Source organism: Sceloporus occidentalis, unplaced genomic scaffold (assembly GCF_023333645.1).
Source record: "Sceloporus occidentalis isolate IW3139 unplaced genomic scaffold, rSceOcc1.0.p SCAF_6, whole genome shotgun sequence".
Classification (NCBI taxonomy): domain Eukaryota; kingdom Metazoa; phylum Chordata; class Lepidosauria; order Squamata; family Phrynosomatidae; genus Sceloporus; species Sceloporus occidentalis.
Genome location: NW_028316986.1, coordinates 41,866,529 through 41,893,471, shown reverse-complemented (window position 1 = coordinate 41,893,471; position 26,943 = coordinate 41,866,529). Strand labels below are relative to the sequence as shown.

Genomic DNA, 26,943 nt, shown 5'->3' with positions numbered 1-26,943 from the left:
AAAATGACCAACCAAAGTTGGAGTAATTAAATGATTACTCATTCTTTCTAAGTGTTTTTCCTTAACATAAAGCAAAGTATCCTGAAACGGCTGCTGGGGCAGAAAGAGAACTAAACAGGAAGGTGAGACTTTTTGAGTGTGTGGGTACAAAGTGGAGCGAGGTTCTTGTCAAAACTAATTTAGCTATGCACATTTTCTGAATCAAGTTCTAAGTGGGTGCAAAATCCATATATATGACTGCATAAACATCATGAAAAACATTAAATCACACCATAAAATATGAGGGAAATATTGCTTAATTACTTGTAAACTGTGATGGTGTTTATCATTTCAATTAATAGAACACAGATTACAAACAGGTCCTCCACTCAAACCTCATACCAACCATTTTCTCCAAGGCATTCTTTTTATAGTGTTTCAAAATAATAGACAATTCTTATTCATAAGCTTATTAAGAGAAACTCAGAAACAATACTATGAAACAAGACATTTTAGACATTTGACCTAATAAGAAACAGGGGAAATAACCTTATCAGGCTTTCATTCATCTTCTTCTTTGGAGTAATCATGGTACTGGAAGCTTTAAATATCTCCAAAAGTAGATTTATAGCATTGTGAATCAATCTGCGAAGTAGTTCTTGAAATATCCTATCAATTAGCTGAAGAAACCTAGAAAATCTCTCCATAATGTGTCGCCATCCAGCTATCTCAAAATGTTTTGGTTTCTCTTTGAAATCATCAGGAAAATGTTGAAAAAGCTTTTCTGCTCCTTCCATTTGTGCCACCTAAATATTTTGCAAGAATAAATTTTGAAAATGAATCAATATGTTACATATCCTCTCATCAGATAAAATTAGTTTCCATTTTGCAATACTAAACCTTCAATTATTATGAAGACTTCCAATAAAATAATTTTGTGTCATAGAAATATATTTAAAATTTACTCTCACAATAATAAAAGCACTTACCCCAAGAACAGTGACAGCTGATGACTCCATTGTCAGTGGAGTGGTGAATCCGTTCTGGGTTTTAGTCTATATATCAAGTGGGTGATCCAAACTTATTAAACAATTTTCAGACTAGGCTTCAGCACATCAGAACGCTTTAAATTCCACACTAGGGAAGCTTCACTACCCCACGGACATTAGAACCACCTGTCACCACCACTGGAGAATGTAGCATGGATTTATCGCTAACTGCCTCATTGCCAAGCAAAAATGAGAGTCTTAACCCATTTTTTCTCATCCCTTCACTTTTACTACTTTGCAAAAATTGAATCTTCAAACTGAACAAACACAACCAATGTCAAAACACAGTTTTACAATTTTTACTTCCATTTAAAAAAATAAACAGAAGTATTTGTTTGTCGATCCCAGAAACACAGAAATTGACTGAAATCATTTTAATATTTAAACCCAATAAAGAAGTAGTAAATCCTGAACCTTATCATCTCATAGAATCATACAGTTGGAAGAGACCACAAGGGCCATCCAATCCAACCCCCTGCCATGCAGGAAATCTAAATCAAAGCATCCCCGACAGATGGCCATCTAGCCTCTGTTAAAAAACCTCTAAGGAAGGAGATTCCACTACACACTGCGGGAGTTTGTTCCATTGGCGAACAGCCCTTACTGTCAGGAAATTCTTCCTAATGTTGAGGTGGAATCTCTTTTCCTGTAGCTTGCATCCATTGCTCCGGGTCCTAGTCTCCGGAGCAGCAGAAAACAAGCTTGCTCCCTCCTCAATATGACATCCCTTTAAGTATTTAAACAGGGCTATCATATCACCTCTTAACTTTCTCTTCTCCAGGCTAAACATCCCCAGCTCCCTAAGTCGTTCCTCATAGGACATGGTTTCCAGACCCTTCACCATTTTAATCGCTCTGTTTTGGACACGTTCCAGTTTCTCAACTTCCTTTTTAAATTGTGGTGCCCAGAACTGAACACAATATTCCAGATGGGGCCTGACCGGAGCAGAATACAGTGGTACTATTACTTCCCTTGATCTAGACACTATACTTCTGTTGATGCAGCCTAACATTGCATTGGCCTTTTTAGCTGCCACATCGCATTGTTGACTCATATTCAACTTGTGGTCTACTTGGACTACTAGATGCCTTTCACATGTAGTCGTGTTCAGCCAGGTGTCACCCATCCTATTTCTGTTCATTTCATTTTTCCGTCCTAAGTGTAGTACCTTACATTTCTCCGTGTTGAAATTCATCTTGTTAGCTATGGTCCAGCTTTCTAATCTATTAAAGTCATTCTGAAGATTGATCCTGTCCTCAGGGGTATTAACTCCTCCTCCTAATTTGGTGTTATTTGCAAATTTGATAAGTATACCCCCAATTCTGTCATCCAAGTCATTGATAAAGATGTTGAATAGCACTGGGCCCAGGACAGAGCCCTGTGGGACCCCACTGGTCACTTCTCTCCAGGATGAAAAAGAGCCATTCTTGAGCACCCTCTGGGTTCGGCTGGCCAACCAGTTACAAATCCATGTAACAGTTACTTTGTCTAGCCCACATTTCACTAGCTTGTTTGCAAGAATGTCATGGGGAACCCTGTCAAAAGCCTTACTGAAATCAAGATATACTATATCCACAGCATTCCCTTCATCTAACAAGCTGGTAATTTTATCAAAAAAGAGATCAGATTTGTCTGGCAGGACTTCTTTCTCTGAAACCAGTGTTGACTTTTTGTGATTATGGCATTGCTTTCTAGATGTTCACAGACTCTCTGTTTAATGATCTACTCTAGAATGTTTCCTGGGATTGATGTCAGACTAACTGGATGATAATTGTTGGGGTCCTCTTTTTTCCCTTTTTGAAGATGGGGACAACATTTGCCCTCCTCCACTCTGCTGGGACTTCTCCTGTTCTCCAGGATTTTCAAAGATTATTGCCAATAGCTTCAATATTACATTTGCCAGCTCTTTTAATACTCTTGGATGTAATTCGTCTGGTCCTGGAGATTTATATTCGTTTAGATTAACCAGATATTCCTGTACTATCTCTTTACTTAATCTGTGCTGAAATTCCCCTATTCTGTCCTCTGCTCCTTTATCCTCAGGTTGAGCACCCTTTGTCTTTTCTGAGAAGACTGAGGCAAAGAAGGTGTTGAGTAATTCTGCCTTTTCTCTATCTCCTGTTAGCATTTTGCCATCTTCTCCACGCAGTGGCCCTACCGTTTCCTTCTTCTTCCTCTTGCTGCGGACATATCCAAAAAAGCCCTTTTTATTGTTCTTAACCTCTCTAGCAAGCCTGAGTTCATTCTGCGCTTTAGCTTTTCTGACTTTACCCCTACACATGCCTTGTCTTGAAATTATTATTTTTAATCCAAAAAGCAAACCTTGATTTTGCCATTTTATATAAGGGACACCATTTTACTATGCCATTATATATAATGGGATTTGAGCACACATAGATTTTGGTATCCCTGGGGGATCCTGGAATCAAATCTGAGTGGATAACAAAGCCCCCTTGTACATAAGGCATTTGATTCAATAAATCTAATTAAATTATTATATGAAATACATTTCAATAGCACAGATTAGAATGTGCTTCTAGAGAAAAAAATTTTTTGAAAAATAGATGAAAAAAGATTTAACAGGGAAAATTTATAAGACTATACTAATGGCAAAAAAAAAAAAAGAATGATAGAGGGATCTAGTACAGTCTTCTCTTGACCTTTAATGTCATCTAATTAAGGAAATAGGTACATTTATTCTGGACTCAGATAACCTATAACAGACACCAACACTTTGAAGAAGACTGGAAGCCCGCAGTCTTGGTTTCATCTTTGACTCCTCTTTGTCATTTATCCCTCAGATAAAGTCTGTAGATTTTTTCTCTATAATATCGCCAAAATCTGTCCATATCTCTCAGCTTCTACCGCTAAGACACTGGTCCATGCCCTAGTGGTCTCACGACTAGACTACTGTAACCTCCTCTTGGCAGGGCTTCCCCTCTCTCATCTCCACCCATTAATTTCTGTTCAGCATTCAGCTGCATGCATTATTTCACTCGCTCGCTGTTATGATCATGTCTCTCCTCTGTTGTCTTCCCTTCACTGGCTCCCTCTTCCTTTCCGCATCAGGTACAAACTTTTGCTACTCACCTTTAAAGCCCTGCATGGGCTGGCCCCTCTTTATTTAACCGATCTTCTCTCTCCCTACATCCCTACTTGCACTCTCCGCTCTGGTAGCCAAAGTCTCCTCTCTCAACCCAGGATCTTGTCTGCCCCATCCCGGATCCCTCCCTTCTCTCTTGCTGCCCCTCATTCCTGGAACCTTCTTCCTCTGCATGCACGGCTCATCACTTCCCTAACCAGTTTTAAGGCTGAGCTGAAAACCATATTGTTTAGGGAAGCGTTCTCAGGGAATTTGTGATTGTCATCTGGCTGTCTGATAATATTTGATGTGATGTGATTGTTTTATATTTGATGTTTTTAATTTGTTTTTTCTTTTCTATATGGTAATTTTATCTATTCCTCTTTTTAATTGTTATTATCTTAGAGTGTACGCCTTGGGCAGGCTTTTATATACTCTTTAATTTTACCAGCTTTGTACAGCGCTGTGTATAATTACAGTGCTTTAGAAATAAAGTTTAACAATAATAATAATAATAATAATAATATCCTTCAAGCTGCTGCTAGGTCAAATGGTACAGTTTTGAACTGGAAATGTTGACCATTGAATTTAAAACAGAGATATTTTCTGCAGTCTGGATTCATCAGCATGTATATATACTTGCCGCAAATCTATAGATATCAGTAACTCATTCTGGTCCACGCCCTGGTGGTCTTGCAATATTGTAACCTCCTTCTGGCAGGGCTTCCTCTCTTTCACCTCCATCCGTTGATTTCTGTCCAGCATTCAGCTGTACGCATTATTACATCCGCTCGCTGCGTTGACCATGTTTCTCCTCTATTATCATCCCTTCACTGGCTTCCCTTCCCCTTCCGTATTCAGTATAAGCTCCTGTTGTTGACTTTTAAAGCCCTGCATGGGCTGGCCCCTCCTTATTTATCTGAACTTCTTTCTCCTCACATTCCCACTCATACCCTCCATTCTGGTAGTCAAGGTCTGCTGTCCCAGCCTAGGATTTCCACTGCCCCGTCCCAGATTCGTCCCTTCTCACTTGTTGCCTCTCACTCCTGGAACCTCCTTCCCTAATGAGCCCGAGTCATCACTTTTTAAACCAGTTTCAAAACTGAGATGGCGACTATATTGTTCAGGAAAGCATTCCCAGGCACTGTGTGACTGTTTATTTGATGGTTATCTGAAATCTCATATTAGATTTGATATTTGATATTTTTATCTGCTTTTTCATCTAATTCTATCTTGTATTATTATCTATTGTTTTATATGTATTTTGTAGAATGTTCGCCATTGGCAGGATTCATTTTTATCGATTTTATCATTTGTATGTACAGCACTGTGTAAATCTACAGCATTTTATAAATAAAGTATAATAATAAAATAAATCAATTCCAAATTGATCAAAATGATGTGTAAAGTTTCCATTTTTGAACCTTTTGCACTGGATAAATCCATTGAGATATTTAAGATATAAATCTGGCATGTACCACCAATTGTTTCTGGACACACTGAAAAACAGAGTAGACTCCTTGGAATCTCTCATTTTCCCAGAATGTTTTTCTATGGATGCTGTAGATGGTGCTCACTGTACAACATTCAGCTTCTTTAAGGGAAAATTGTACCTGTTATGAATTTAACTGCCTTTTCTTATTGTCACTATCATTTCTAGTATTTTTGTCAGTGAAAAGGAAACAGGATTTATTTTGTGTTTATCTGGTCTTCCATTGTGTGCTTCAGATTTTTAACATTTATCAACATGTTTGAGAATCTTTTGCTGTAGAAGCATCAGCTGGAATCCTGAGGGGCACGTTGAGGCTTTTCACCCTCAGATTCCAAAGTATTCACAAGTATTTTTGAGACTGCAGTCTCTTTGGGCAGCCCTGGAAAAGGTACAAAAGTGACTAGCTATAATTTAGAATTAGATAATATTTCTGTCTCGGGAATTGTGTCTATTTGATTTGACCGTGTAGAGAAAATCTCTAATGAAATCTCTCTCTCTCTCAGTCAGTCACCTTTCTCATAGGACCAACAAATACAAAAAGGAAAATGTATTTTGAAAATTAATTGTTTGTTTCAAGTATGTTTTTGTGCTGGATAGACAAGAGAAATAAAAATAGAAGAGAGCGCTCAGAGGGAGAAGAGGAGAAAAGATGACACATGACTTATAGTACTGGCTGGTGAGTGATAAGGCTATAATAGATTTATCCACTCCAGCAATTTTTCTTCTAATGGATGGGAAGGTACTCTTGAATGGGATAGGTGCTATCCTAGGAGAAGAGAGGTCTAGACTTAAGCCACTGCTTAAGGGTGGGAAATATCCACAAATCTACAGAATGGTTGAGGAAATCAGAAGACAAAATGCAAAAATTAAATGGTTAAATATACTGTACATTGTCATTTTAAAAATTATGCAGAGGCTAAAATAGCAATGAAGATGCACCAAAGAAAATGCAGTCTAGTAAACTAGGGTAGTATACTGAGAACTATGGAACAAGATATCAGAGAACACATAAAACAGAAGCAGAACATATTAAGGGCAGCCTGTAATGGAACCATCATGATTAGCATTTTTTCTTTTGATCAGCCATTAGTTAAGGTTACATCTCAGATCTCCTCTTCTAAATTCAGATAAGCAATCAGAAAACTGTCAAAGTAGATATATATATGAACAAAAGACCACCAGGTTTTTTTAAAAAATTACCTAAGAACTGAGGAGAGGCCAAAGAGTTTGTCTTAGAACTACTACTTAACAACTCCATAGCTGAATAACAGGAAGTAGTGAGGGCACAAATTTGCAAATGGGCCTACAGTTCTACAACTATTTAGGCCATGAAATGGAATCTGTTCAGGTTGTTAATGTGAGCTCGTGAGCTTGAAGGATTTTCTCACAATTATACATTGCAATGGTGAGAATCTCTGAAGATGCCAGCCACAGATGCTGGCGAAATGTCAGGAAGAAACTCTGCTAGAACATGGCCACATAGCCCGAAAAACCCACAAAAACTATAACTGTCATCCTTCAGCCTGTGAGGGAGGGAACAGGCAGGCCCAGCTCCACCAGGGCTAGCCTGAAGAAGAAGAGCCCTCCCTCCAGTCCATCTGCCTTGGTCCAGGCCTCAGAGGGAGAGAATAACCACTGGACCTCATCCCCTTTCCCACCACCATTCCCTTCTCCTTTCGTGTCGTGTCTTTTAGATTGTAAGCCTGAGGGCAGGGAACCGTCTAATTAAAAATAATTGTAAGCCGCTCTGATAGCCTTTAGGGATGAAGGGTGGGGTATAAATACCATAAATAAATAAATAATAAACCTATTGCTCCCACTAGGAAAAGTTACTTTTTCAGATGCCACCTCCCAGAACCCCTTCTGCCATCATGGCTAATAATAAAGAAAGAGGATCTAAATTAAAGAGGAGATAAAGAGGTGGAATTAGAATAGAATTTGAGAGAGGAACAGATTGCTCATCTTTAACCATGATTTGTTGAGTAATCATCTATGACCTCTCACATATTGGTCATTAGGTACCTGTGCAAAGCTGGTTGGAAAATCTAGAGCTACCCTGTTGTGGGACATCAGGGGAGTCAGGACAACTGGGGTGCAAGTGACAGCAGTGCCCCACCCGACACACTTACCAGATGGCTAGAGGTGGCCAGGAGGAGGAGAACATGGCTGGACAGCCATTCTTGGAAGGCACTGGTCGAGAGGGGAGGGCTAGGCATCTTGAAACGGTGGTATATGCTCTGGTAACCTCTCGTTTGGATTTCTGTAATGCGCTCTACATGGAGCAACCCTTGTACCAAACTCGGAAACTTCAATTAGTACAAAACATGGCCGCCAGATTGGTCACTGGTCATTCCAGGTTTGACCAAATAACACCAATCTTAAAAGATCTTCACTGGCTGCCTATTCGCTTCCGAGTACAATACAAAGTGTTGGCAATTACCTATAAAGCCTTACATGGCTTGGGCCCGAGTTACTTGAAGGACCGCATCTCCCTATATAATCCGCCCTGCACTCTCAGAACAACCGGGAAGAACTTGCTCAAAGTCCCTACTTCAAAATATGTTACTACTTCTCAGAGGGCCTTTTCAGTAACGGCTCCCAAGCATTGGAATAGTCTTCCCGAGGAGCTCCGTCTCATTACCTCCCTTGAACTGTTTAAAAAGAGACTTAAAACCTTTCTCTTTAACCAAGCATTCCCCCATGTACACTGAAGTTATGTTCGATCCCCTTTTCTCCCTCTCACTTACATACACCTATGAATTGGATTTTAATTGTATATTGTAATTAATGTAATGTGGTTTTAATTTTATGTTGTTTTAATAATTTTACTATGTACACTGCTTTGATCACTGCGGAAAAGCGGTATAGAAATAAAAATTTTTATTATTATTATTATTATTAGGAGGCTGAGCAGGATAAGAGAGGGAGGTGAGGTGAGAGCCAAGAGGACGAAGGATGAGGAGACAGCAGACAGAAGGCTCACAGACAAGGAGGAGAGGGTGTGGAGGAAGTGACAGGGGAGATGCAGGAGACATACAGAGGTAATGACAGTGGGAAGAGAAGGGACCAGCAGAAGAGATTGGAAGAAGGCGAGGCATGTAAAACCCTGTTCTGGTGCTGAACCAACTTGCCATCATCTAAACTGCGCACACCAGAACTGGGCTTTCTGCCAAGAGTCATCCAGTCTCTCCACCGAGAGGAGGCCATTGTATTTGACCCATGCAGACAGAGCCTGTGTGCCCAAGATCAGAAGGGATGACAACTCTTGATTATAGAAATTATTTATTAATTCATTGATCTTTATATCCCACCATTCCTCATAAACAGTCAAGATAGCTAATAAATAATATCAGCTAACAAATATAACTAAATATAGTTAAATAATACAGCTAACAAATAAAACATGGTATAATAGGAAAATATTAAACTTATAGTTTTAAAATCATAGATATATAATAAATACAATAAATATATTAAAGATAAAAATATTGAAAATAAAAAATAAAGGATTTTAGGTTACCTTTAAGAAAGAGCTCTGAATTACTTTAATTACTTTATCTTTAAAAGCTTGTACTTGACTAAGAGCTTGTTGACCCTGTTGATATTGTTTTTCACAAAATTCATCCAAAGTGTATGTGTAGGATGTGTCTATCTAATAAAACAAAGGAAAAATCACCATGAATTGAGAAATTTCCTGTAAAACTCTTATCTCGCCTACAGAAATCTATTATTCTCAGTGTAAACCTAAGCAGTGTCAGCTCTGGTTAGTTTTGGATTGGAGATTGCCAATGAATAACAGGTGCTTTAGACTATATTTACAGAGGAAGCAACTAGCAAAATCACCTCTGAGTATTCTTTGGCTAAGAAAAGCCTATGAAATTTGTGGTGTCACTATAAGTGATCCCACAAGACAGATGACTTGCAAGCACATACACACACCCAAACCTAGCAAGTTGAGGAAAGTTTGTTTTAAAACAAGAAAATTTCCTTCAGATACCAATGGAATCCTCACATTTTTACACCAGCAAATCCAAGAATAACCAGTACACAGAATATAAAATTTGAATCAGTTATAGACAGAATTATGAAACCAAAAATATTTTGACATTTAGGCTGGCATCTTGTCCAGTATTTACAAGATAATTAGCCAGACTTAGAAATGTCTAACTTTCAGGATTCAGGTTTACAGTTGTTAATATTAGAACACAACCCCAAAAATTATCTCTTAAGCCAGAAGGGCATCCAAGGTGCTGCAGATTGGTGTACATGGAAATGGTGGGTCCCTTCTTGTTATGTTTTTAAATTCCCTTAAATTGTTTAAATTAAGTGCCTGGTTTCCAGATGATATTTTGATTGTTTTTAACTGTATTCATGTTATAAGCTGAGACAATAAGTAAAAAAAAATTAGATTGGTATTATCTTTTGCATTTTAAATATTATTTCTTCTCACCTTTATAAAATGGATAGCTACATCCTGTGAAGCTATATTCCCCTGAGGACTACTCACATCCACACACAATGTCTGGATATAAAGCAAACATCTCTGTAGTATCTCATCAGCAAAAAATAGTTGTTTGTACATCACCATTCTAGAAACAAACCAAAACAGTAGAAAGTGTTAAACAGACTCAAAGTAGACATTTATACCTGCATTATAACACGCATAGTGCATCTATAATTCATAATCCTAACCTTGCTTGTGATCACTGTGTAATCACTCACCATCCTCTTTTTTAGATTCCTCTGCGAACTTCTAATACTCTTGTAAAACCATACCTTTACTTTGTAAAATTAATACCTTTGATGAATATTTGTGAATAATTATCAGATTCATCTGATGACTGTAAAATTAATACCTTTGATGAATATTTGTGAATAATTATCAGATTCATCTGATGACTGCACTCTGGTAATAGTTCCACATCTTTTTGTTAATAATATACTATCTGAAACAAATTTTGCCTTTTTTGTAAGATGTCATGCTTTTGGACCTCTTTTGTCTATAAATAATACAGTTACTATGTAAATTACCTATCCAATAAAAATGATTGGGGTTAAAAATCATTTAATATCTTTGCAAAAAAGGAGGACTGTAATTTTTAAAAATTGTTTATCCACATCACTTGTTTTAAAAGCATATTTTGTTACTTTTTTGCAGAAGGCTGATTGTATTGGTAATTCAGAAACAACTATTTTTCTAATTTGATCTTTCAGGACTTCAAAATCATTGCTTTAGAAGTACCTATATACTCTGCTTCTATGTCTCCTCTATTTAACTGATTTTTAAAGATAAAACACTACAGTTGGCCCTCCACATTTGCGGCTTTGTCTTTTGCAGATTTGATTATTTGTGGTTTTGATTACTATATATACTCGTTGATAAGTCTAAAACTTTATGCCCCAAAATTGACCCCAAAATCCTAGGTCAACTTATTTACGGGTCAGTATGGTAATGTGATAGCATTTCTTTCAGATTTCCCCATGCAGTTTCTTTCTGTCCTGAGCCATGCAGATAGAGTCCTTGGTGATTGATTGATTGCTGTTTGTTTAATGGTCCCGCTCCCACTCGCATGCTTCGCTGTCTTGGGAATGAAAGCTGAGACACTGGAGCCTCGTATTGATAGCTGCTTCCCTCTTGCTGCTCGCATACACACACTGAAGAAGCCTCCAAGTTTTACACTTGGCCTATCCATGGATCATGTCAAAATCCATAATTTTGGCCCAGAAACTTGCCCTCAACCTATACATGAGGTTGACTTATAGTTGAGCATATATGGTAACATGTACTCTCTAGGTCCTCCAGTGCAATTCTGCTGGAAGTTGACCATAGAGTTTTGCTGAAGAACCTAGACGTTCCTAGAGAAAACACTTTTCTAGGCATTTGTAGATCCTCCAGCATGATTCTATGATCAACTTCTGGCAGATGTTGACCACAGAGTTGCACTGGAGGCCCTGGAGATTCCTAGTGAGGTGTTCTCTGAGGTTAAAAGAACAGTGTTTTTTATTTGTGGTTTTTCCACATTCATGGGGGTCCTTTACCTCTAACCGCACCAAATATGGAGGGACCACTGTATTTGTGTTTAACAGATATCTGTATTAATTATGTGAAGGCACTGAAGCATTTCAGAGCCAGTATGGTGCAGTGGTTAGAATACCGGACTAGGAGTCCGAAGTCCATGTTTCAAACCCACATTTAGCCATGGAAACCCACTGGTGGGAGCATTAGGTGGAAGTGACCATGTTCTCCTGGAGTTTGTTATACAGTGGAAAGGAGAAGCCAGGCATAGTCAGACATGCATTCTAAGGACTGGAGCGTGACTTTGGCGTGGCTTCCAGACTCTTAGGATGCATGCATCATTTAAACAGCATGCCTCCAAAGTGACCCGAAGCAGCTTTATTTTGGCCTGTCTGTACAGGCTCTAAGAAGAGCACTGTAAACAACACTTTAAGGATGTTTCCTTAAAGTGTCAGTGGAGCACTTAAAGTAGCACCTCTTATAAATCTATTAATATGTTGATGAGAAGATAGTGGATTTCCAGAATCTGATAAAACTGAGGACAAAGCTGATCATTGTCTCCTTAAAATATTTGGTCTCAAACCTTTCCCCAAATGACCCTGAGGGAAAGCCAAGACCTCTTTCACGATATATCTTTCAGTGCCACTGAATGATCTATACACAACTTCAGAAATGTCCTCCAAGTGTTTTCATAAACACAGTGGGTTGATTTCCTTCTTGATTGCAAAACAGTGTTTGTTACTGAACATCAATAATCCTCATTTTCTAATTGCCTCCTTTCAACCTCTATCCAGCTAACTTTAGCCAACCTGGATCCAGACTTGACACTTGGATTTGTATCAACAGATCCTCCCTAAGTGGCAATCGAAATGACCTTTCAGCTTACATTTCCACCAACATTGGAAACCATGGTCTGCACAGCTGGCAAGGAGCAATCATAATCATATGCACTTTCTCCTGTCTTATTTTTAGCAAGACTCTCTGAACAATCGGAATGGAAGAAAATGCATATAACAGGACTTCTGACCATGCCACCAATAATGTGTCCTGATTTTCTGCATCTAGACTTCCTATATTAAAATTAGCCTTTTTACTTTGAAATTCCTGCCAGTCAACCTCATGTATAAGTCGAGGGGAGGTTTTGGGGCCAAAATTATGGATTTTGATATGACCCATGGATAAGTCGAGGGTAAAAATTAGGGGCATGTAACAAAGGATGTAAAGGATGATGCAAAGGAAAATTATCCCGAAGAACGCAGAAAATTCTGGCAGGCATAACTATTTGTGCTCATCCTAAAGGCTGGATGCATGAGAGAGTAGAGGGGATGGCTCCATTACATACACACATACATACATATTCATATGAGTTAAAGTACAGTACTTACATTGACCCGATTAGTCGACCCAGGTTTTTTGTCAATTGTATAGGTCAATTTTTTTACTAAAATTTCTAGACTTATACATGAGTATATACAGTGATTACAAAATTACCATAGTTCCATTGCAAGATTTCAAACAATTCTGAATTCAAACTCCGTTCTCCGGGCATAATTTTGATCTAGTTTTAACTGTCTCCTGTTGAATTTATTGAACTATGCAGATGCACCACTGTTAATGACCACAGTTGCTTCTTGTGTCACCTCAATATTTTTGTTGATGTCATTATCAATCCCTAAGAATGTGAACTATGGGCGCGGAACATGGTATTTGGATCCAGGATGGTTGGCAATACTCTGGAAAGGGTAGAGACAGGGATCCCCTTATGGGACTTGGTGTGGAGAGTGCAGAGGTAATGGGTAGCCCAGATGCGGGGCTGATGCATTTCTGTCACCCCCATTCAAGCAAAGGCAAGGGTTCCTCACCTGGGAGGATTTCATGCCAGGTGAATCCCCATCACTCCATTTTCATTTTCCAGTAAAACTGGAGGATTTGTCTCATTGGGCAGCAGGCGGGCTGGCCAATGCCCGGATCAGATCCCATGCATGCATCAACTAACTGCAGCTGTAATCAATAAATAGTTGTGGCCATTTGTTTCCAATTCTGTGCAAATGTCTAATGCACAAAAATTCTTTTTTTCCCCCTGAATCCTTTGATACTGATGATGGAAGAAATCTTCTTCTTGAGTACAAAACACACTGAAGAAATAATCCAGTTTGAGACAACTTTAACTGCCATGGCTCAGAGAATGCTAAATGTCTCATAAAACTGTAGTTCCCAAAATTCCCTAGCACTAAGCCAGGGCAGCTAAAGCAGTCTCAAACTGGGTTATTTCTGCAGTGTGTTTTTGGACCTATATAAACCCATATTCTGACAAATTAGCTAGCCCTGAAAGGTAATATCCCATCCCAATGCTCATTCCTCCCTCTTAAGGATGTAGTAAGAGTAGTTTTAGATCAAAACAAGGGTCCATCTAGTCCATTCTGGTAGCCAGATGTGTACAGAAAACTCATAAGCGAAATACAATAGCACTTTCCATCTTGCATTCCCCAGAGGGGTAACTGGGATACCATTTTTCATAGTGGAGATAATATATACCATATATAGTTGTCTATAAGTCTAAAAATGTATGCCCAAAAATTGACCCCCAAATCCCAGGTCAACTTATTGAAGGGTATGGTAATATGATAGCAGCTCTTTCAGATTTCCCAATGCAGTGGGAAGATAATTTCTTTTTCTCTGTCTGCCAAGCAGAAAGAGTTCTGAGTGATTAATTGCTTTTAAACCCTCTCCCACCCATGCTGGCCGTCGCTGTCTAGTTGAAGGCTGAAACCAAAGTTGAAACAAAAAGCCTCAATTAGAGTCTCTCTTGCTGCATGCACACATACACACACTGAAGGAGCCTTCAAGTTTTACCCTAGACTTATCCATGAGTCATGGCAAATTCCATAATTTTGGCTCTAAAACCTGACCTCGACTTATACATGAGGTCGACTTATAGTAGAGTATATATGGTACTCATCATGAGTAATGACAATTTGGTGTGTGTGTCAGCATCACATATGTACAAGAATGAATATGCATACCCTTGATGGTACAGGAGGCTTTTCAACCCTTCCACTTCCCTCTCAACAAAGGAAATCACAGATCCCCACATATTTTATATACAAAAAGGTATACAAAGTTTATTTACAATTTACATCACAATACAAAATGAAAAGAATCACATATTATAGAGATATGTTCTTAAACTGTTGTACATGCATACCACTTCTTCACACTTACTTGGTCTTGTTTATTTTTGATCTCTTTACATTACTTTTCCAACTGATAAAATATTTAATCTTTCTGGAAAGAAAAGGGTTTTTTTAAAAAAAAACATGAAAAACCTATTGGAAATATATTCTATATTTAAAATAACATGCTCAAAAGATTATTAAGACACAAATGTATAATTTCATTTCATAGAATTATCAAATAGCAAAAATTATTACATTTACATCAGCTCCTTTGAGAGGACTCAAACTCAATAGTGAAATTTTTGCTATTTATACACTATTTTACACCATCAGTATATGTAAATATTACAGAATAAAATAAGTTTGAAAAATAAAGATTCTTATCCCAAGGAATTTAGAATCTGAACTTCAACAGGGAGGGGAGAAGAGCCAGCAGTGTTGTAAATCAATCATTGTATCAATCCAGAGAGATATCTGTTCCCATTTCAACCATGACACTATTTAGGTTAATTTGGATCAATCACTATATCTCTACCACACGAGCAGAGTTTGGAAAAATAATTTTTAAAGTAATTTAAAAAATATTTTGTAATGACCCTGCAAGGCTCTGAGTCTAGGTTATAGAAAGGGTTAATTCAGGGGAGATGGTTTATGCTAGCCAAAGAGAGGTATGGAAGTGGAGAGGCCCAACTGGCTGACAGCTAGAGGGCTCTGTTAGCCAGCCAATGAAAGGTGAGAAGATTGAGAGTCCTAATTGGCCCTGAATACCATTTGGGTTCTGTTAGCCAATGGAAGATGAGAAAGGGAAAAGGAGGGGCTGGGGAGGCAATTGTTAGAAGGAGAGAAAGGTCTGTAGTGTAAATAAGTACTAATTGCTCAGGTTTGAGCAAGAGAAGAAATCCCAAGCAAAGATTGTAAAAAGCCAGGGACCATCTAGTTAGATGGGTTAAGTGTCTAATTCTTTTGAAAATGGATTGGAAAATAGGGTTGGGCAACAGGTAGAGTTGGAAAACATTGTAGTATTTTATATATAAACCTGTTAAACCTGTGTTTGGTTTGTTGTTGTTTTTCTTTTTAGAAACTAGGGGAGAAGGTACTTGGAAAACTTGTGCTTTAAGTCAGCTCAGATTTCTTGTTATAACTACAGTTACCTTTTACCATGTAATTTTCCTATTTTTAAAATTAAAGACTTCAGCCCCATTCCCACTTCCTCATTTGCCCTGATCGATGCAATTTGCCCCACTGAAGTTCACATTTGCAGTACTGCTTTAAAATGGGGCCTCCTTTGTTGTCAATCAAATTTACTTCTGCTTTTGTCAAAAGTGACATATCCTACAACTATTGGCCAACTGAATGGGTGCTTTCCCCCCTCCTTTTTTAAAAAAAACTGGAGGCAGTGTGCGCATATTCTGTCAACTTGTCAAATTTAAAAACCTCCAGGTGTGTGTGTGTGTTGTGTGTATTACCCTAAAACAACCCCATCCTGGGGTTTTCTTGGCAAGATTGGTTCTGAGGAGATTTGCCATTCCCTTTCCCCTGAGGCTGAGAGAGTGTGACTCTCCCAAAGTCATGAGTTTCCACAGCCTTCCCTCTGAATGCCAGCCTCTAGCTTCCCCTTTGCTTCCAGCCCAGTATTTCCTCCTCTTTGGAACATCTTTCCTTCCCTTCCCTTCAAGCCCAATGTCACCTCCGAAGCCCTTGCCTCCCCCCATGCCATCCTCTTCCCATCACAATAATAATAATAATAATAATAATAATAATAATAATAATACCTCACCTCAGAATGCCATCTCTGCATCCTCTTTCTTTGCTTTCCCTCTGATTGCCACCCCAGAATGCCTTACATATACATATACATATGTAGCAAAAGCATTCACACATTGAATCAATGTGAATGAATTTATTACGGCACATTGTATTAATTTGCCAAATTTAAAAGGAAACACAAGCATTCGCATATTCTGTCACATACACACACACTTTTTTTAAAAAAAAATGTCACTTGCAAAGTGACCTGCCATGCCGGCAGCAAGCAAACAAAAGGGAAATGTAGCACAAGCAGACACATTCTATCAATATGTATCAACCTGTAGAACAAGCATTCGCATAATCTGCCAAAAATAAAATTACCAAAAAGAGAGAGAGAGAAAGATGCCTGCAAGAGGGAGGCATGTTCCGCCCTCTGCCCGCCCTCTGCCCTAAATCCCTCCCCTGAACTTGACCCGATCATGACCAGGGCCAAATTCACATTTGCCGGCAGCAGGAAAGAAACGGGTTTTCCTAAGAGACACGGGAAATAATCCACTTTTGGAAAAACCGCTCCAAGGGGGATTTACCCTGGATCAAGTGTGAAAGACCCTAATTCTGATATGTTTAAACCAATGCCAATGGGAGCCGGGTTACAATTCAGTGCAAAAGGTAGTCTGAATGGCCCCTTCATTTTAAATGTCTGATTTTTTTCCTCAAGGCAGAGTGAAGGTGAAGCTCTAGTCACACATCTCCATGACCAGGACTACCAGGAGCCCTGTGAGTATTGTTCTGTGTTTCCAATAGGCATAAGATAGAGTGAGAGCCTTTATACCCACTGGAACCTGAGAGGGATTAAACATCCAAAGAAGAACTGTTTATGACACTGGAATGGGAAGAGGAGGCAAATCTGAGTAGATTCTGACCGCATCCCAGGTTCCTTTTCGCCATATATTCATTATAGTTTTTATTATATCACTTGTTGCAATGTAACTTGCTACATCACTCTTTGTGCTTCTCTCTACTTTTCTTTATTATTTTTAAAACTTCAGGATTGATAAAATGGTATAACATTTGAAAAAGTACAACCTCTAAAATGCTGTTTAAAAGCAACTTATAAAAGTAACCTGAAAAAAATGTTTATTACACCAATAAAATATCATTATAACCTGTTCCTTTTGAGATACAGCTGTGCAGCTCATCAAAGTTTATTTTTCCACATTACATTCCACAGTATCTCATCTCTTATAACAGGGGTAGGCAACCTGCGGCCCGCGGGCCGGATGCGGCCCAGCGAGCCCTTGGGACCGGCCCCAGCCCGGTCCTGCTGCCGATTGCCGCTGGGGCCTTTGGCCTATCGCATGAGGGGCATGGTGGGGCAATTGTCTATAGAAGCCTCAGAAACATGCATTTATCTTAACATTTTTTAAAAAACCAGCAATTTTTTTCACGTGTCCTCCATTTTTATATATAAAAAAGTGTCCTCCATTTGAAAATTTTGTCCTACATTTGTCCTGGTTTATTTATTTATTTAATTTTTAAATTTGTATTTAATTTTTTTATTTTTATTTTTATTTATTTTTATTTTTTTTATTTTTTATTTTTTATTTTTTTGCTTCAGCCCCCCAGTTGTCTGAGGGACAGCAACCCGGTTCCCGGCTCAAAAAGGTTGCCTACCCCTGTCTTATAACAATAATTTTATGAGGTATAGGTGTGACATCATTGGCCTACAAACTGATCAAGAAAATCCAGCAAATGCTGCGCTCAGTGAAGGACAAGAGAGATCCTCTCACGGCTGCAGGAATTTGCCATATACCATGCCGCTGTGGACACGTCTACATAGGGACCACCAAATGCAGCGTCCAAACATGAATCAAGGAACATGAGAGACACTGCAGACCTGGTCAGCCAGAAAAATCAGCAGTAGCAGAACACAATATTAACCATCCTGGGCAAAAAAATGCTGTTTGAAAACACTGAAATCTTGGACCATGCCAACAACTATCAGGTCAGAATGCACAGGGAAGCCACTGAAATCCATAAACACCTGGATAACTTCAAAAGGAGAGAAGAAACTCTCAAACTAAACAAAGTCAGGCTACCAGTCCTTAAAAATACCAAAATCAAGACCCAGCAAATGCAAATGAAAACCACCCAGGATGAGGGGGGTTTCCCAGCAGACAATGGATCATTAATTAAATAGACACCCTGAGGCCTTGCCATTCAACAACAGAACAATACACAGATTAACATATAATTCGCTTCCTCTCAACCAACAGTATATATAGCCCACTCTCTTCCATACCAGCATTCTCTGAAGATGTCAGCCACAGCTGCTGGTGAAACATCGGGAATAAACTCTTCTAGAACATGGCCTCACAGCCTGAAAAACCCACAAAAAAAACTATGGATGCTTGCTGTGAAAGCCTTTGAATGCAAACACTTTGGCCAGAATTCACTAAGGCAGTTACGAATAAATAACCTAGAGTTACTCTTTGGTGACTAGGTCATATTCATGATCCCTAGATGTTTGCTTGTTTAGGGAATATGTAGGGGCTGTGAACCTTCCCCAGTCTGTACTTATGAGGCAGCAGCCACAGCAACATGACAATGGTCTGTTCACCTATCAATCAGTGCACATGTGCTTTTTTAAAGAGGTGTTTTTGTTGACTTTAAAAGTTCCAAAGGGACACTGTGAAGAAGGCTCTCATGTGAAGCAGTTGAGGATTTTATGGTTAAAAATCAGGGTAATTGCTTTAAACTCTGACTAATAAAAACAAGAAGTCAGTCCTGATACTGAAGCATGTGGTAACAGATTTAAAGGAAATTCAACTGGACTCTCTCTTTGAGCCTCTGCCGCTCACTGGTAGTTCATTCCAACTTTCCTAGCCCTTGGGTATGCTGGCTAGGGCTGCTGGGACTTGCAGTCCAACAGCACCTAGACCAGGTAGGAGATAACTGATGGTGATATTTCCCTTCCGAAGCTGCAGCAAATGCAATTAAAAATGGACTGTCTAATGACTGGGGCAGAAAAGTATCACCTCAATGCTAAGCAGGTCTGCTGACCACCTCTACTGGGAGGCCAATTCAAAGACGAAGCTGTCTAAACTACTTCCACCCAGCTGCTCATTAGAAGAACTGTTTGTCTGAACTTGCTTTTTCCTTTTTCCTTACTCTTTATTCTTTATACCCTTATTCTTTCTACATTGTGTCATACACTTAGATTGAGGGCAGAGACTGCCATACCATTTATTTTTGGAAGCCCCATAAGAGGCTTTTTATGTCAAAGGCAAGGTATATGTGCTTAAAATAAACAAAGTAGTATAGACATTTGCTTTAAATAAATATTTCATCATCACTCAAAGAAATTCTTTCACTGAAAATACGTATAATTCCTTGACTCCTAAAACACAGAATGCCTACCTTTTCAAATTCTGAATGCAATGTCATAACCATTTCAATGGAACTGGGAATTCTAAAAATGGCAGTTTGTGAAACTTTGTGCAGCAACTTGTACAAGAATGTACTTTGAGATCCTTATATAAGACAGCAGAAGCAAGACAGCAAAAGCAAAATTCTTTTCTTATGAAAGGGTTTTGTGCCGTAATAGAAAATGCTTTTTTGTATGTGGAAGCGTACAGCTGGCTAAAACCTATAATTATTTAAAATATAATTGATTCCCTTACCTGAAATTGAAACATATCTTGATAGCACGTAATGCATAATAAAGTTGCCTTTCATATAACCACTCCATTACTGGTATTATTTGTGTTTCTTGTTTTCCACACGTCAAAGTAAACTAGAAAAATGAAACAAAAACTAGTTTCATGAGGTCAAAAATTAACTCTGCACAGCTATGGAATTAGTTTTCATAATTATGAAGTATTTTGCATTAGCACATTCTTTTACATTAGATGAATGACTATTTGGACTTACAGTATGTGCTTTGAAGTCTTCTGTCTCTGTAAGCTGCATTAATTTTTATATGATTTTAAAAAACTTCTCAAAAATGAGCAGAAATGTCAACAGTTTTAGCAAAAGAATTACAGGAAACATACTGACTGAAACCTTTTTCTGCTTTATATATTCTTTCCTCTAGGGGGTGTTGGTGAATTATAGAAGACACTTCTGTGATATATATGTATATATGGATCACTGAACCACTCTTGGAGTCTTAGGTCCATATCAAAAGAAAAAATAAGTATTGCCTGGGCAGCTAGTGATCAACTTTAAGATGAACAGTTCTTTTTAAATACATTCACATTAATTCTATTAAACTCTGGAAATATAAATTCAATATTTGAGCTTGAAATCTTACTGATAACTCTCTAGGTTCAAGCTGAGAATCCTCCCACCAGTTAAGAAGCAATTAGTAGGCCTTTCTTGTAAAAAACAAACAAACCCTTAATACAGAATGTGTACAGAGTTTATCACACTGGAGGAATTTCTCTTTAATTTCGAATGCAAAGAAAGTGGGGCCAGAACACATTCACATAAAGTCGCTAGTTTAGCGAAATTACATGAATGCTCATTGCATTCGAACTCGCTCCCCATTGCCCAAAAATAGAATGCCATTGCCCGAATTTGCGTGTGGCAGTCTATCACGCAATAACATGAAACCCCATGATTGCGCTGGGACTGACTTCCCATTGCCCGAATTTGCGTGTAGTGGGTTATCACGCAATAATATTAAACCTCATGATTGCGTTCAGATTGCCATTGGATTATACTTCCAATTTCCCTTGTCTGATAAAATGCTGTCTCACACATCTCTTCTTGTTTCTCCCGCATAAGTTTCAAATAAAATTTAAAATTCTCCAACTAGTTTTAGAGAATCTTGTCCAAAATACACTGCAGAAATAGTCCAGTCTGAGACCGCTTTAACTACCCTGGCTCAGTACTAAGGAATCCTGGGAATTGTAGTTCATTGTGGCACCAGCGCTCGCTGACAGAGAAGGCTAAATGTCTCACAAAACTACAGTTCCCAGAATTCTCTAGCATTGAGCCAGGGCAGTTAACGTGGTCTCAAACTGGATTACCTCTGCAGTGTGCTTTGGACCTCTGCTATTAGAACTCAATATGTATTTTTCACAGCATATTTCTCCCAAGTCCTCACTTGCTTTGCTGACAATCTCATTTTTCAGAAGGTGGAAGAAACAAGAATAGGACCAACGATCTCCTATCTGATTCTCACCATCAGGAAAGAATAAAACAATAATATAGAACTCTGGGTGGAAGCACTCAGATCCTGTTGAAATAAATTATACAGAAAAATGGAAAAGTCAAGTTCAATCAAAAACGTGCTCTTAATTTTAAGAAAGCCAATTTCAGTAGGTTAGAGAGAACACCGAGAGAAATCATATGGTCAGAACTACTCAAAGGGAGTTCATGATGGGTTGGAGTTTCTTAAAAGCATGATACTAAAAGCACAATCACAACTCCGCTGTGGGAAAAAATGGGAAACACCTAAAGAAACAATTGTGAATGGATAAGGATCTTTCAGTGGAACTGAGATTTAAAAAGAGGCACATATAGGAAATGGAAGAATACCTGAGGAAGAGTAGAAATGAGTAGCCAGTATTTTTAGAGGGAAGGTTAGGAAAACTAAAGCTCAGGAAAAAAACCCAGGTTTGCTCGACAGATAAAAATTATAATGAATATTTTGAGCATGTTCAGAGCAAGAGGAAGGAATCAAGTTCTCTGCATGGAGAAGACACACAACTGGTGGTAATGGGTGACAGAGAGTAGGCAGAACTACTCAACAACTACTATACTTCATCTTCTTCCAAAACAAAGGCTATTTTCAATTTGTGAAAACAGAATAAATAATGTAGAAAGTGGCTGCAGCCTCCCAAAAGTAAAGAACTGATACAGGAACACCTAGCTATCTTAAATGAATCCAGATCTTCAGCACCATAGAAACTGTAGCCAATGGTGCTAAAGAAAATTGCAAATGTAATTTCAAAGATTTCTTGGAAGAACAAACGAGGTTCCTTTGGATTATAGGCAGATAAGTGATGCCACAATCTTCAAAAAAAAGACCCTGCAAGGTCAAAGCAGCAGACAAATGTTTTGACAAATATAAAGGAGTTCTTATGGGCCAAATGGATATTTACTCAGGTTTCCCAGACAACGGGAAAACAGCCTTACCACAAGGCAATGATGAACCATGAAAGGGATCTAGGAGTCCTAGTAGACCACAAGTTGAACATGAGTCAACAGTGTGATGCGGCAGCTAACAGCCAATGCAATTCTAGGCTGTATCAATAGAAGTATAGTGTTTAGATTGAGGGAAGTAATAGTACCACTCTATTCCACTTTGATCAGGCCCAACCTGGAATATTGTGTCATTCTGGGTACAATCCAAAAAGGATGTTGACAAGCTGGAGCGTGTCCAGAGGAAGGTGAAAGGTCTGGAAAGCATGCCCTATAACATAGGGAGCTAATATACTCATGTATAAGTCTAGAAATTTTAGTCAAAAAAGTGACCCCAAAAACCTGAGTCGACTTATCCATGGATCAATATAGTATTGTACTTTAACTCCTATTTATATAAAAAGGAACCATCCCCTGGTGAAAAGCAAGAGAGTAATCTGTCCTGGAAGCACTGACTTCCTTCTATTCTCTCATCAATCCAGCTTTTAATATGAGCACAAACAGTGATGTCTCCTGGAATTTTGTAAGTTCTTTGGCATTGTTTTCCTTTGCTTCATCCTTTACATCCTTTGTTACATGGCCCTAAATTTTACCCTCGACTTATCCACAATTCATATCAAAATCCATAATTATGGTTCCAAAACCTGCCCTCGACTTATACATGAGGTCGACTTATAGTTCAGTATATACAGTAGGTATGTTTTGCCTGGAGAAGAGAAGGTTAAGAACTGATATGATAGTCCTGTTTAAATATTTGAAGGGATGTCATACTGAAGATAGAGCAAGTTTGTTTTCTGCAGATTTTGAGAATAGGATCAATGGATTCAAACTAAATGGAGCAAGGGATTCAAACTACAGGAAAAGAGATTCCATCTAAACATTAGGAGGAATGGTCAAAATGGTCAAAAACATGCTTTTTGAGTGTTGAGAAACCCTGATAAGAATGATCCAGGATTTATGAGAATCTTTGTAGTTTCAAGACTTTTTCTGTTTTTAACTGCCTTCAGGTCAACTTCAACTTATGGTAACCGTATGAAAGAGACACCTCCAAGTCATTCTATCATCAAAAGCCCTGCTCAAGTCTTGCAGACTCAGGGCAATGCTTTCTTTGAGTCTATACATCAGCAATGCAGGCGTATTGTCTTTTCTAGTAAGTCCTGTCTTCTCATGATATGTCCAAAGTATCTCATTTTAGTCATCTTGGCTTCTATGGAGAGTTTAGGGTTTTTTTAGCAGTCCACATGATCCTGCTCCAACACATTTCAAATGAGTTGATTTTCTTCCTATCAGCTTTCTTGACTGTCCAGCTTTCACAACCGCACATAGCAATTGAAAATATGGTATGCACAATCCTAACTTTAGCATTCAGTGGTGTAACTTTACACTTCAGGATCTTGTCTAGTTTCTTCATAGCTGCCCTTCCATGTCCTCCTAGCCTTCTTCCGAATTTTTTATTGCATTCTTCATTCTGATTAAGGAAAGCCAAAATATGGAAAATGTTGAACTATTTAAATGTCCTTATTATCTGAGATCTTCTAAGAGATATTCCACCAGTATCACCACCTACTACAGCTGCTACAAAGTAGTTGTGTAGTCTGTCTCAGCAAAAGCCTGCCTGATATGAAAGACCCTACTAGCAGCTCTGCTGCCATCAGCATACCCTCTTGCCTCACAGGATCCCACAATACCATCACTACAGAAAGGTACTGCCATTGGTGGGAACTGGTCTGCTCCAAGTGTACAAAGTTCCAGGCAGACGGGTTAATGAGACAATGTAAAAATTGGAATTTTGAGCTGTGAAAGAGCTTATGTTACCTGGGAAATATATGAAGCTGTAACAGTCCAATATTCTTTACTTTGCCTAGCCAAATTTGCTGATACTACTTGAAGGTCATAAGGATCATAAACTGCTCTGGGATCATCTCTGCTTCTTATGAGACAGTACACATACTCTCCATCATCTTTCTGTAATGAATCCATCTGTTTACAAAAAATAAATTGGTATAATATGATTATATGTAAGATTAAAATATACAATCTGTTACTCCCCCCCCCCCCCCCCATGTCAGAACTGTAGGAATTCGTTAGACTATTAACTACTGGTAATTTAAAATAAATCTAAGTAAAGTAGAATAAAAATTAGTTTGCATCACAGCAAAGACAAATACAGTGAAACTAGAAACAGGCCTATGCCATCCAGAAATTAGGTAGACAATAGTTAACATTCAAATTAGTGAAAAATGTCTTAAGACCAGTCTATACATGTGCATTTTATGCAAATTGTTGTGGATTTTTGCACCTTTGAATCTACTATTGTCTACACTTTTTCTGAACTCATTCCTGATAATTCACATATATGTGATTTCTGTTATCTACATGTAGCACCATTATTATTTTCTGGCTGTCAATCAAAGGATGCAGTCAAATGCACCTCCACTTCCATTGTCGTGTTCCCTCTCTCTCTCTCTCTCTCTCTCTCTCTCTTGTACCTAAAGGTTAGCATTGTACATTTCTTCAATTACCTACTGTTTGGATACACAGGTTGCATACCTGTAACTGTTATCTGTGAATTCACACAATTGGTGTTTCCTCTGCCTGAGCAAAGCAAATATGGAACCATCTAGAATCGCTAGGAAAGATTTTTGTCATAGTTCCACCCACACACTGATTTAAACCCATCCACCCCCATTTTCAGTATTCCTGCTCGTTTACCTCAGTTTTCAAGGATACCGTAGCAGCATTCCAAAACCCACAAATGCAGGGCACATCAAAGGGAAGGATGGGTGGGTTTGTGTGAATTTACAGAAAGCCACTCAAAGAACTACAGCTACAGGTATGCAACCTGTCCTTCTTCTTCATGGTCTCTGTGAATCACACAACTGGAAGACTAGCAAATTACTCACATAAGGAGGTGGCAGTATCAAGCTAGCATCACAACTAGGTAACATGTACAGGGCTCTATTGATGCACATTTCAAATCAGAAGTAGGGTTCTGCTCAAAGGTGGGTAAAACGATGTATTGATTAAGGTAAAAGGACAAAACAACCTTTGTCATAAAGGAAATGTCAGGACAGAGGAAAACCTTGTCCCGGTGGAAACAAAGGTAGGTCACATTGGCTCTCAGTGCACAGATTTCACCAACCTGTCTTCCAGAGGTGATCGCTGCCAAGAAAGAAGGATTCCAGGTGAGTGATTTGAGGTCATAGGGGGCCATGGGTTCAAAGGGCTTCCTGGACAATTGAGCCAGTACGAGTTCTAAACTCTCATGCTGGAGTAGGATCTCAAACCAGTAGGTACAAGCTTCTATATCCACTGAGAAATTATTTCAAAACCAGGTCTTGGAAGCATGAAGGGCACCAAGACAATTGAAAATGAGAAGAAATGGTAGCAAGGTAACACTTGATCACTTGACAAAAACCCTGAGTCAGCAAGTGACAGCAGGAAACAGAGCACATGTGAAATTCGAGCTCACACTGGGGATCCTTGTTTTGAAGAAAGGAAAGCCAGAGACCTTACCCATTTGTAAAAATACGAGCAGCTTTGACAATATCCCTAATTTAAGGAGGCCGCATCCCTAGGGACATATCTTTCAAGCAATCAGATGTAGGGATTCCATTTCCAGGCAATGAACCTGCCCCTCATGTACAGTGAATAGATTGGGCCAGTAAGGCAGAAAGTGATATGTTCATCAAACCAGGCAAAGAAGCTGTACAAACCATGGTTGCCTCAGCCATCACAGTGTGATGAAGACTGCATTTGCTCGATGTCTTCTTAGTTTGGATATGACCCTTGTGATGATCAGGAAAGAACACCAAGGGACTATTCCAACTGAAGAGGAAGGCATTGCCTTGCAATCTGTCTTCTCAGGTTCTGAAGCAATACTGGTGACAGTGCTTGTTGACTGGGTTCTCAAAGAGATCGACCTGAGGAGCACTCCACTGATTCAAGATTCTATGAAGAGTGTCAGGATAGTGTCCATTCATGGCACGAATCCAAGGACCTACTGAGATTGTAAGGAAGAATGTTCTCTTTTCCTGATATATGTATTGTCAGCAGGAAGGAAGATGTTCCACAAAATGCACCAGTCCCAAATCTGTAAAGTAAGGCAGAGAGGTTGTCTGATCTCATCCCTCCCTGCTTGTTCAGGTAATACATTACTGTACTGTTGTCGGTAATAACTAGAACAATGTTGCCTCACAGGAAGGATTCAAAAGACCGAAATGCTTTGTGCACCACCAGCATTTCTA

The 26,943-nt window shown here is 38.8% G+C and overlaps 1 protein-coding gene across 1 annotated transcript in view; it reads right to left on the bottom strand.

The window, feature by feature from the left end:
* LOC149310662 (dynein axonemal heavy chain 14-like) overlaps nucleotides 1–26,943 on the bottom strand; it is a 352,749-nt gene that overhangs the window by 304,562 nt on the left and 21,244 nt on the right. The window contains 6 exon segments of the mRNA XM_089529413.1: nucleotides 529–785; nucleotides 9,123–9,254; nucleotides 10,053–10,191; nucleotides 14,841–14,903; nucleotides 20,227–20,339; nucleotides 24,512–24,676. Coding sequence (XP_089385539.1) covers nucleotides 529–785; nucleotides 9,123–9,254; nucleotides 10,053–10,191; nucleotides 14,841–14,903; nucleotides 20,227–20,339; nucleotides 24,512–24,676 — 869 coding nt within the window.